The sequence below is a fragment of the Microtus oregoni genome, unplaced genomic scaffold (genome assembly GCF_018167655.1).
Source record: "Microtus oregoni isolate MIOR12 unplaced genomic scaffold, Mior012 000060F_ref0000265, whole genome shotgun sequence".
Classification (NCBI taxonomy): Eukaryota; Metazoa; Chordata; class Mammalia; order Rodentia; family Cricetidae; genus Microtus; species Microtus oregoni.
Genome location: NW_024543870.1, coordinates 5,442,846 through 5,455,282, shown reverse-complemented (window position 1 = coordinate 5,455,282; position 12,437 = coordinate 5,442,846). Strand labels below are relative to the sequence as shown.

Here is a 12,437-nt window from a genome sequence, read left to right as displayed (position 1 = left end):
GATGGTTTGATAATTGATTTGTTCCCGCTGTGTCAGTTCTAAATCTCATCCACAGCAGCAGAGCCTAAGTCTGTTCGATGATGTATTAGACACGCATCTGACCAAACATTCAAAACATAATCAGTTCAGATTTTCAAACACAATTTAATGGCTCTCCGTACAGAGATGTGGGTGATGTATTTCAAAAAGATGAGCCACAGATATAGAGGTGCCTTCTCCCCACCCCGTTCCTGGAAGAGAAGAGAGAGGGTATAATTGCTGTGCCTGTTAACAAAGAGCCAAAACTGGAGGCCAGAACGGGGGCTGCTCAACAGGAGATGATTTTCTAGAAACATAGCACCTTAGGGAGCGACAAGGAGAGAAGCTGTGAGAAGCCCCCCAAGTTTCTCTCTTCATCTTCCTATTGGGTGATAGTGTTGTTCGTTAGAACACAACCTGAAGCCGGGCGATGGTGGCGCACACCTTTAATCCCAGCACTCGGGAGGCAGAGGCAGGTGGATCTCTGTGAGTTCGAGGCCAGCCTGGTCTACAGAGCTAGTTCCAGGACAGGAACCAAAAGCTATGGAGAAACCCTGTCTCGAAAAATCAAAACAAAAACAAAAACAAAAAAAAACAAAAAACCACAACCTGAAGCCACAAGTGTTGAAATGCAGGAGAGGAAGGGATCTCTCGTTCATATCACTGACAGGGGGTGGTAAGGCTGGAGAAAGGGTGTGGGGACAGCCACCCATCAGCACACTTAATTTCCTGAACTCATATGAGAGCATCTTCTCTCAGTCACATTTAATTTGACGGCAGTGACTTTCTGCTGACCTTTGGCTCTCCATATTCTAGAGACAGAGTTCAGACTTTTTAGATGTTTTCTTTCAACTAAGGATCCTTTATGCATTTTTTTTTCTGAGACAAGATTTCTCAGTGTAGCCTTGGCTGTCCCAGAACTTGCTCTGTAGACCAGGCTGGCCTTGAACTCACGGAAATCAACCTGACTTTGCCTTGTTGATCCTGGAATTAAAGGCACGAGCCACCACTTCCTGACTGCTTAATACAATTTTTAATGGTGATTAAAACAACAGTGCACAGGGATAGTGAGACAAATCTATCAGATCCTGAAAGATGTGGTCCCAGTTGTGCTGCTACATTTTGACATGTTTTTGCTTGTTTGTTTTCTGGGAGGTGTTCTTTGTTTGTTCTTTGGGAGGGTGGTGGTGTCTGTTTTTGTATAGTCTTCAGAGTTCTTTGGCATCAACTGCAATGAAGTACAGCCATCTGTGAGCTTATCTATAGCAATTATAATCATGGATTCTGAATAAAACGGTTTCAAGCTTACTGTGGATTTGGGTAGGAGAAGACCCTGCTTTACTAGTTTTCTCACCAAAATTTTATTGGGTGCCTATTATAAACCAGGCACTGTTAGATGGGCCCTGAGACTCTCCAGGTTAGCAAACAGAAGAGGCTCCTGTTCTTAAACACTTTATAACTCCTTTTCTCCAAGAAATATAACTTCTTAGAGTTTAAAGACTCTCTTAAACATCCTTGATTTTCTCATACATTTGAGAGAGTGGTCCAGAGGGATCAGAGGACATTTTCTGATACTGTGCTCAATTCTGGTGGGATGTTGGAAGCTGAACAATTAGTTCATTTCATAGTATCATTTCCCTATCGCATTCAGAGATAATTTCTGAGTCTCTATTGCGGGTTTCTCTATGTAGCACTTGAGACATTAATGAGCAATCTTAATATCCAGAGGATTTCTCATCTAGCTAAGAAGATGTGCAAATAACCTTGATGACAAGGTAGCTAGAGTGGCAAAGGATGGTATTGCTTCAGAAGAGAGGAAATGTTGTAGTGATAACCACAGCCCCCGATTTCTGGGCTACTCAGTCAAGCCCCACTCTGTGCCTTTTTTAGGAATCCAGCAGTACTCACTTATAAAGGATTATCTCACAGAATCCATTAGCACATACAGTTCAGCAGTTTCAAACACACATGAAAAGTTGCAGGTACAGGTTGAGAGAGACCACAGGACCTGAATTAGGATGCTCAGGGGAAATGGCAGTTTGAGAGCTCATCATGTATGTAATTTATTTATTTATTTATTTATTTGTGGTTTTTCGAGACAGGGTTTCTCTGTGGTTTTGGAGCCTGTCCTGGAACTAGCTCTTGTAGACCAGGCTGGTCTCGAACTCACAGAGATCCGCCTACCTCTGCCTCCCGAGTGCTGAGATTAAAGGCGTGCGCCACCACCGCCCAGCTGCTTGATGTGTTTTATTCAGTCTCCAGACACTTTTAAGTGGATGGCCTCTAAATATAATGCAGCATTCCTGATTTATTTTTCTAAAAGTTAGAACCTGTGTTTCCAGACATTTTAGATACTCAGTCTTCCTTTTAACATTTTTAAACCAACCACTGACCTGCACTGGTTTGTATTTTAGAGGTCCTTCGCCCCGATATATTATTGAGCATTTTGTTTCAAAATGAAATGTAATTTACTTACCATGAAAAAGTAAGATTATTTTATTTTGGTTTGATTATTTTGAAGGCAAACCCCATAATTGGATGGTTTGCTAGATTCTTCCCTTGAATGGTCAGGAATTGTGGTAGAAAATGTGCACTCTGAAGACATTAAAGACAGAATTGTTTAGACAGTTGTGGGGTTTCCTCCTACATTGCACAGTTATTAACGTGTATCTTTTCGTCCTTGAGTTATGTCAGTTGCTAAGGGAAACAGCACTTTTTCATTCTGTTTGCCGTTGTTGATGCTGACAATAACACTTATGCATTTTCTTAATCAATACTTAAATAGTGTCAGGCCATGCCATTATTATGTCGGTTGTCCAGAGGCCTCGTCTCCTAGCTCTCCAGTGAGACAGGGGAAGGCCTGGTTACCCGTCCTTCCAACTCTAGTGCTGTGACACATGGATTTATAAACCAGTCATAGCACCGTGTCGAAGCCACAGAGGTTTCTGTCTGGCTTTCTCATCCCTCTGGCTTACCAGTGTGCTTTGCTCCTAACACGGGCAGCGACATATCCACCTGATGCGGAATTACTGTAAGCTACAGATACAAACAGATGTCTGGAAAAGGTAGTGCGCCACTTTCAAAATGACAGGATTCCTCTTCCAGGATAAAATTCTACATATGTTTGCTCACATGTGACATCTACCATATTATCCCTATGGCATTTAGCAGTATCTGTTTACCCGGGGTTTTCGTTCGTCCTCAGATGTGCCTTATCTCTAATCATGGATGTTGCCTACTCTCATCTACATCAATTCTGGGATTTCCTTTGAATGGTAAAGCCTATTTATTCATCAAGGATCCGTTCTCCGTCACCCAGTGTCCCAAGTATGGAGTCCTGTTAGAGCAGAGCTGATGTGACCAGAATTCCCTTGCTCACACTTCAAGCATACCCCTCTCCTCCTGTGTTAGTCTGCTTTGTGTTGCTGTTGCAGAATCAGAATACAGGACATATGTATGCTTAGCACAGAAGCTTTGGAGGCTGAAAGTCTAAGACTGGGAAGGCCTCGTAGTTCAGCCTTTAAGTAAGCGCCCTAGCCACCAACTGTGTTGTAGCAGGACAGGAGGGAGAAACAGAAAGAGACCCGTGCAGAAGGAACCAACAAGAGAGATGGCTTCACTTCACAGCATCCCACTGTCATTGAGACTCTCTCTCCCTGAGACCAGCATTAATCCCTTTAACAGGTGGCTCCCTGACTAGCCACCGTCCAGAAAGCCTTGCCTCTCAAAGGTCCCTCCACCTCTTCATTGTCATCGGGAGCCCCAAGCTTTCAGGCCACAGCAGGTTAAACCACGTCCAGCTGTAACAACCCTGTCTATCTGGGAGCATGCACATGAACCTCTGGCTCCTGCATTTGCCTTTCAGCCTGTGACCGCATGCCAGGCTCAATGCTAGCTGACCACTGGTTGTCTAATAGTGAACATCCTTTTCGCATAGCCGAGCAAAGTGACATCAGGATAAGGGAAGGCAAAGACTTCGAGGATGTGAAGGTATCATTGAGTCTACGTACCTAAGTTTTGATTTGATCTGATTTTACTAAGCTGCGTATGCCGTTTTCTCTTAAAGTACAGACTACTTGCCACCATGTGTGGAAGACTTCCTTATGAGCCACCTATACTCCACTGCCCCGCTGTGAAGTGAATGCCATGCACCCGTGCAGATTCCTCTTACCCATTCAGGATCTGCCCTTCATCCCCCTGCCAAAGCTCTGATTCTTCATGCTGGGCAGGCCGCTCGGTTAGACTTTGGTCTCAGCCTATTCTGCCTTGACATCCCCACCCCGCTATTATGCTGTATTGTGCTCGGCTCTACCTGTTAATCTTAGAAAGGGCTGGTTTAGGGTAATGAAGGAAAGACTAGCATTACCAGAAGCATTATCTGCCACTGTTTTAGCTCAGATAGCTATAGAGGGGGAATAAAATAACGTCACTTCCTAAATAATTGGGTGATGGATATGCCACCTACCTTGGTCTGGTCATTGCTTACCATGTTCATGAAAGGAAAGGCACACTGCATCCCCTGATTGTTTATAATAATGTGTTAATGGAAAATAAAGTTTTGAAATAATGATTAAATCCTAATTATTGTGCATCCTAGACCAACCAGCCCCCTTCTCTTTGCTGAGTCTCTCCTTGCGTCTGTGAGTATTGTTACTTCAGCAGACTAGCTAACCCTTAACTTAGGAGCCTTACAGGAACCCTTGCAAGTTTCTCTGTGCCTGGGCTATCTTAGCTACATTCTGGCTTTGATTGTTCTGGGGGCCTTTGTTTCCTTTGTTCTTTTTGGTCCTTGCCGTTGCTACAGTGGGAGGAAACCTCGCTGCAGCACAATAACCGCAAGGGCAGGAGATGGTCATCTTTGATCACCTGTTAGCTTAGAGCTCGGAAACCGCTGGGCAGACTTGGGGGACCAACCTGAAGTGGTGGAAAGGAAAGATCAGGTTAGACACCAGAGCATCCTTAAACTTGCTAGCTTTCCGAGTGCCTGTCATCATCAGTATTTTGTCCTGTCTACTAGGGAAAAAAAGGGCAGTTTTCAGTCCACTTCAAAAAAATGGGAACAGATTGGCCTAAAACACTGTGTATAAGAACTAATAAAGGTGTGATATTTGGGAAAGAATGTGGGGTGAAGTGGTGTGTGATGCAGAATACAGGTGATGAGCTTATGGAGATTCCAGGGGATACCTGACTGTGACTTCTGTCCCTATAAGATTTAGAGATTAAGCTAGTTGGTTTGAGACAGGGCTTCCAAGGAAAAGCTCACAGAATGAGGAAAAGCTTGAACTGGGGCCATGAAGTTAGGAAAGGAAGGCACTATGGACACCACACACAGTGCTAGGCTGATATTGTTTGGGTGTCTGTGCAGTGCAGTGGAGAACCTCCGAACTATTACTCCTTAGATAACCATTACTAAGATGCCCTTCAGGTATTGCCAACTAGGCAGCCCTCAGTCAGGATCAGGCCCTGGTCTCGTGGAGGGCATGGGTACGTAACAGTGAGATGCGTGGGTGCCTCTTGAGTCTGACTGAGGGTTATCTGACAATGGCATTTGACTTCATCAGCGGTCCCCAGAACTGGAGAAGAACTGGATGGGAACCAAGCCTGAAACACTCGGCAGTTTTCAGCCACGCTCTTAGCTGTCAGTGTATCTCTTCTGGGAGGCCAAGAAACACAGTGCATTCTTCCTGGGAGGGGCACTCAGGCAGACTTTCCCTCGTTGGTCTTGAAAGCCTGGTAGAGTGGAGGCTCAGGGAAGAGGCGCGGCATTTTAATGTTTTCACAAGCTGCTAATGTTCTGATTCCTGACAACAAGGGGAAAAAGCCAGGCATGGCTCTGCACGATGCCTACCACGAGAACATCAGAGGATGGAGACAAGTAGATCCCAAGAGCTTACTGGTCAACCACCCTGTCTGAAACAGACAATTTTAGAAAATTGTTAGGGAGAGGCCCCCACTCAAGGGGATGAAGCAGTAAAAGAAAACAACATTCCGCTTGGTTACATGTCACGCTCACATGCATGCAGCACACATACATATACAAATCATGCATATTTATACTGTGCAGTATATTTGGTATATAATTCTTTAACATACACATATGTATTTACATACATACGTATGAAATCATGTGTGTTTATGTGTGTCTGCAAGAGATCTCTGTGACTCCTTCATGCCTAATACATTCTACCTTTTGACTCTTCTTTCAGTTCAATATTATTATAATATATTCCTGTCATTCTTCATTTTGATTCTGGAACAGTACCAGATTTCCCTATCAACAGGAGTCCTCTGAAGTTAGCTTAGTTGCCACTGGCATGAGCTCTCAGTTTGAGCATGTCCTCTGTGATGCATCTAGACAAGCATCCAGACACTTCCGCCCTGACTCTTGCTTTTCTCTACCAAGGGGCCTGGTTTCCGTTAATGGGGAATGATCTTCAGAAACTCAGATCTCATTGCTACTGGACTCCTTCTGCTTCTAGCTTATTCAGTAGGTAGCAGCATGCACACCTGCTCACATGCACACGTGCGTGAGTACGCGCGCACACACACACACCCCTCCCTTATCTGCTGTGTACATACGTGTCTAGTATCCACAGGATGGAACCAGAAGCAATGAGTCTCTAAGGTCCTTCACTTGGTGGGTTCTTCTCCTTCTGCCACTCCATGTTTGTAGCTGTAGTTCCCTTCCACCAAGTGAGAATCTTGGTACATTACAATATCAACAAGTCTGCTTATGTGTATAGTCCTGCAATGAACTCAGACTTATCTGATATCTGTTACACCAAGACCACTATCAACAATATACTGTCAGCTCAAAATTCCCTCAATTTCTTTTTGGCCTTAGAATGCATATCTATCTAGAGTTAGAATACTTTTAGAGCAAATATATGTAAATTATTTCATCAGTTCCCAGTTTGTTACAGGTTTACAGTTTGCTGTTATGGCTTTAATTTTAATTTACTGTGACATTTAACATGATATCTAGCCTCTTAATGAAGCTTAAGTGCCCAGGACAGTATTATTAACTGAAACACAACATTACATGGAAAAACTCCAGAATATATTAATCTTGAAGAATTAAAACTTTATTCTCATCGAGTTTTAAATGTAATCTATTTTAAAAATCACTTTCCATTTCCTCTTTCTTTCCTTTTTTCTTTCTCTCTTTCTTTTTTGGTGATTTAATCTATTTTGAATGTATAAAGTAATTTTGCTTTTAAATATAAAGAAAGAAAATTTTTACATGTCTGCCTAGTAGAAAAACCCAGGAAAACCTTGTGCTGTTACCATATGCAAGGTCTCTTTGGAAAGGGCAAGCATCTATTTTTCTCCTAGAGCTGGCAGATAATTTCATATTTATTAATTCCCCCAACTTCAAGAAAAGAGAACACTTTTAGGCTTACTAACACTGAAAGGCAATATACAGCAGCGGTGATTGGCAAACCACCTCTAGAATAGGAGGCCAAATCTGGTTCTCATCCCACCCACACCTACTGGTTGTACTAGGTTTGTTGTTACCCTGTCTCTCTGCATCTGGAAGCTCAGTACCACCGCCATCTTGAGGTGCCACAGAGCACTTAACTTGGTGTCTGACGGCTAGGTAGCATGTACCAGAAGACTCTTCCCTGTGATCTGTGTGTTGAGTAAATCTGGAACTATATTCTGGATCCTCAGAATTGCTAGTAGGTTTTAAACTCTCTCTCCTTTCTGTCTTCTCTCTTTATTTCTTCTCTCTTCTCTTTGTTCTTTTGACATATGAAGAACAATTATGACTTCGCTAGAGCTTCTGGCTTTGGAAATGGCCTTGTCCTTTTAAAATAACTGAGACATAATATCTGTAAATCTATAATTTGTAGCAAGTTAACCATTCTTTCAAGAATTGCTGTGAAAACTACAGAGACTAAAGCTCCAGGCTTTCGCTTGTGTTGGGGAAGTGTGGCCACAGGGCCATACATTTGTATATATTAACCACAATAACATATCATAACCCAAACTGGTTAAAACCAACATTTTCCTCTAATTGACTTTACCAATGCTTTAAAAGAAAATTATAGATGATACTATTGTTGTTTATTACAGTCAGATACTTTCAAGGTAGTGCAAAATTATTCAGTAAAGAATAGGCAATAAGCGGGATGGCACATGTCTTTAATCCCAGCACTCAGGAGGCTGAGGCAAGCAGATCTCTGTAAGTTTGTGGCCATCCTGGTCTGAAGAGCAAGTTCCAGGACAGGCTCCAAAGCTACAGAGAAACCCTGTCTCAAAAAGGGGGGGAGGAATAAGCAGAGACTGCTGGCATCAGGGGTAGCTTTACGTGCAGGAGACCATGGCTTGAAGAGTTGGTGAGACACACACACGTATGCAGCTGCTCCTCTGTGCAGCTAACACAGTTAGGCTATCGCCAGCCTTCACAGGGGTGAAGGACTTCTAAGGCCACCATAGGCTTAGCTGTTGCGCCCAGCAGGGACAGTGGCCATGCTCCATTATTCATGCCGTGCCAGCCTGCAAGTGGTCAGTAGAGGAGAAATGATGGATGAAATGCACACAGCCAGAGCAATGCGCAGAAAGCCCAAGTCACCGAGCTCGCAAACGTGCAACTGGGTGATTTAGCTGATCTCTCGTCAAAACTGCGAGTTCTCTGCAGGCAGAATGGACATTACGGGTGCACACAGTTACAAATCCATCTCACATTCTCTCTCTCTCCCTCCCTGCTTCTCCCTCTATCGCTCTCTCCCCCTTACTCCCCATCCCTCTCTCTCTCTCTTGCGCTCTCTCTCTCTCTCTCTCTCTCTCTCTCTCTCTCTCTCTTGCTCTCTCTCTCTCTCTCTCTCTCTCTCTCATTTTTGGATGGGAGTTGTGCAAAATAAGAACAAAATTTTGTGCGATTTTCTAGAATAACATCCATAGGTAATGCACAGGTCCTGGCAGCCCTGCCAATATGAACGAGCTTGTGCACACGGTCACACGTTACTATGCATTCTGACCACCAAGAACCAGAGAGAAGGCTAGGCTAGTTAGCTACTACAGTGAGCGTATGGATTCCGTTTTCTCCGTGACATCATTTAGTCATTATCAGAAAAGAAGATCAAAGGGTAAGCAACCAAACATAGGAGTTGGGTAGTAGATTAGTAAGAGTGTGTTATATATAATTCACTTTTTGTGATATTTTTCCAGACATTTTGCATTTATAATTTGCTGTGGTTTTTCAATCAACATAGATACTCTCTTTCTTGCTTAATTTTCTATTTCTAATTTCATAGTCATTGTCTAAAAGATACCCTCCCCCTAAACTGCCTAGAATTTAACTCTCTCAAAACCTGGACTTACTCCATTGTGTACCCATACAGTGTGTACTCATAATAGGCCCATGTATGGTGTAAGATTACCAATGCGGGTTAGGTTATATGTGAGCAGAATATATTTATTTCATACATTTCATGTGAGATATAATAAGTTGGCAAATTTTGCTGTAATAAATAGAATTCCGAATGCTGGTAGCCAGTTCCTTCTGCTTCAGTTGTAGTGAGTGCTCAGAGTCTGTGGTGAGCGGGGCAGAATCAGCTTCAGGATGAATGGAGACCCTTCCTGCCTTGCTCCTCAGAAAAATGTTGTCCTAGGGCTGGGTCAGGAAATATTTAAGAGCATGGAATACAATAAAAAGTACGCAAGCTCTCATAAACTGCTGAGGTTATGGCCAAAAGATATAGGAAAGAATTTGAGGGAATAAAAAAAGTAATCACTGCAGGGCTGGGAATACAGCCCTGGAGCGTTTTCCTGGAATGCGTGGGTCCTAAGGTCAGCAAAACACACACACACACACACACACACACACACACACACACACACGGTGCAGGGGAGTAGCTGAAATTTCCTCTAATTTAGCAGATATGGTAAAGTCCATGATTTGGCCAATTTCAAGTTCTTAATGGAGTGATAGTGAATGTAGAGTTGGAGAGATGAGTATACGTTAAGAGCGTTGAGCCTCTCCAACAGCTGAATGTAATGTAAGGCTGGGCACAGCTTAACAATAGACCGCCTGCCTATTCCAGCCAGCACTGGGAAAAGGAAGGAACACGTAACAGACCTTAACATATTCCAATTTCACAATATCCTTGGGGAGATTGTCTCTTCTCTTCAAGATGAAGTAGACACTCTGAGAGGAAGGTGGTTCAACAGTTAAGGAGAAGGATGAAGCTGATCATCTTCTCAAAAGTCTTCCTGCCCAGGTTTCTATAATTAGTTCAAATTGCGGGTTTGAGACACAGTGTCACAAACCTGCCAGGGACACACTAAGCTTTAATTTGGCTGGATATTAATTGGTAGGCTGGCAAGTTAATGTGATACAATTACTGCTAGAATAGAGTCTTTGTTTCTGCAAGGTGGAGCTGTCTGTCCAATGGGCTTTGGCTTTGCAAAGACATAGTAAGAATTAAGTGTTGTCTCAGAATTGTAACTTTCTTATTCTTCTCCTAGAGAATGTGGAAGGCCAGCCAAGATATTTCTGGCATGACTAACCCTAAGGGAGATGTTGGCAAATTGGGAATGTTTCCATTCATTGATTATACTTAAACAGATTTATTAATAGTAGCAGCATTATATTTTTCTTTAAGCTAAGCAGTTGGCATGGTCTCAGCTAATAAAAGAAGTTCTCTCCTCTTGGTTTCTTGGGTAACATTTTTTTTCCTGTATGGAAATCTAAGATTAAGGTCATCACTGACTATATAGTAATAAGGCAGCTTTTAGAATCACTAAGTCATATGATACAGATATTTTTCCATTTTATTGTAACTGAAGTTAAAATGAAGCTGACTTATAAATCAAGCCACTTTTTAGACTCTGAAGACTCTAGTGCTAAAGGCCTTGGGAATTTGATTTACGTATGTAGGTCAATATGTTCCTACTGAGAATACAACTCGGGATGTGTCTTCCGCTCTGTGGGAGAGTTTCATGAATCATAATCCAAATATTTTGGATTGTTGAGCAAATACTGGAAGATCAGAAGCCACATGCTGTACCAACCTCCCCAAGCTGAGTGTGGTGTCATCCGGCTCAGTCACCTTTGCTCTGTGAAGAAGAATTTTCCTTTAGACAATTAAAATAGTTGCCTCTTGGGGAAATTCCAGCTTCCCGTTTACTTAAAATGCTCGTATTTATATCGAATAAATTTAGTAGGTCATAAAAAGTATATTTTAAGAAATGTCATGAAGAGCTGGAGAGAGGTTAAGAGCACTGGCTGCTCTTCCAGAGGTCCTGAGTTCAATTCCCAGCAATCACATATTGTCTCACAACCATCTGTAATGAGATCTGGTGCCCTCTTCTGGCCTGCAGATACACACACACACACACACACACACACACACACACACACACATCTAAAAGAAGAAAATGTCATGGAACAAAATAGAAGATTTTTAGTGTCACTCTCGAGAAAGGAGTGAATCATTTTTGTTGAAGAAAATGTTAATTTCAGGTATGTGTGCATGCATCTATGATATGTATATATTCTGAACTGTAAAGTAAAATTTATTTCTGAGTTATAGTAAAATGTGATTAGAAAGGTGATGCTTTTAAATGTGCAGAAAAGTTATTGAAGTAAAATAGCTATCCTTTCTGTCATCCATGTAAGTATAATAAAACTGTATTCACACTAGTCAAGCTTCTGGAAATGTGTGTGTGTTCTTAACAAAATCATCCCTGATTGAGAGTGTCGTGGAGTGGGGAGTCTGGTTAAGCCTCAGTGGGACAAGAGAGATCCTTATACCAGATAGGTCTTTGTTGGGGCAATGCATTGTCTGTTTTAATTTTATTCTTCATGAAGCAGGAAGGGTAACATTACATGTTCCATCCATCTGCCCAAGCAACTATCTTATACATATGCAATTGTGTATTTATCATGTGCTATGTCATTGGCCCTATTATCTGAACTTAGGTTTCAGCAGTGTAGAGGGCAGAGGCTTTGCCACTGGGCTCTCGTTTCTCAGCTTCCTTATGCCTCACACAGCTACTCTGTGCTAGGTAATTATTGTTATAAGTGATGATGGCTAAATTCTGCCGCCCTCCCCGTGCTCTTTACCAGTTATTATCCATCTGCTTATACTTGTCCATATTTTGCCATGCACAAAGGTTTTGCAGCATGGTGTATCATGAGTAAGTAAGGAAGGAAAACTAATGCTGAATTATATGTAAAATAAATGATCATAATATATGGGAACAAAAGCATTTGCATATGTACATAAACATGTACATCATGAAATAAGGAAGCCCAGGGGGAGGAATACCATAAATGATCAAAGGATAAATTCCTCTGTGGTTCTCTCTTTGGGGCTCGCTCATTCTGGCCCCTGAACTTTCCAGTAGGCAAGTAAAAAGAAAATTGTCAGGTTCACAATTCCCCCAATCACATAGAAAGAGCCAGCCTC

The 12,437-nt window shown here is 42.4% G+C and overlaps 1 protein-coding gene across 6 annotated transcripts in view; it reads left to right on the top strand.

Annotated features, from left to right (window-relative positions):
• The window catches only part of Znf385b (zinc finger protein 385B), a 362,200-nt gene that overhangs the window by 184,569 nt on the left and 165,194 nt on the right, over nucleotides 1-12,437 (top strand). Inside the window, exon 1 of one of the 6 annotated variants that reach the window (XM_041639858.1) lies at nucleotides 11,452-11,488. The exons of the other annotated variants lie outside the window; for them this stretch is intronic. Coding sequence (XP_041495792.1) covers nucleotides 11,476-11,488 — 13 coding nt within the window. The 5' untranslated portion in view covers nucleotides 11,452-11,475. Of the gene's footprint in view, nucleotides 1-11,451; nucleotides 11,489-12,437 lie in introns of those variants that run through there. 6 annotated transcript variants of the gene reach the window in all.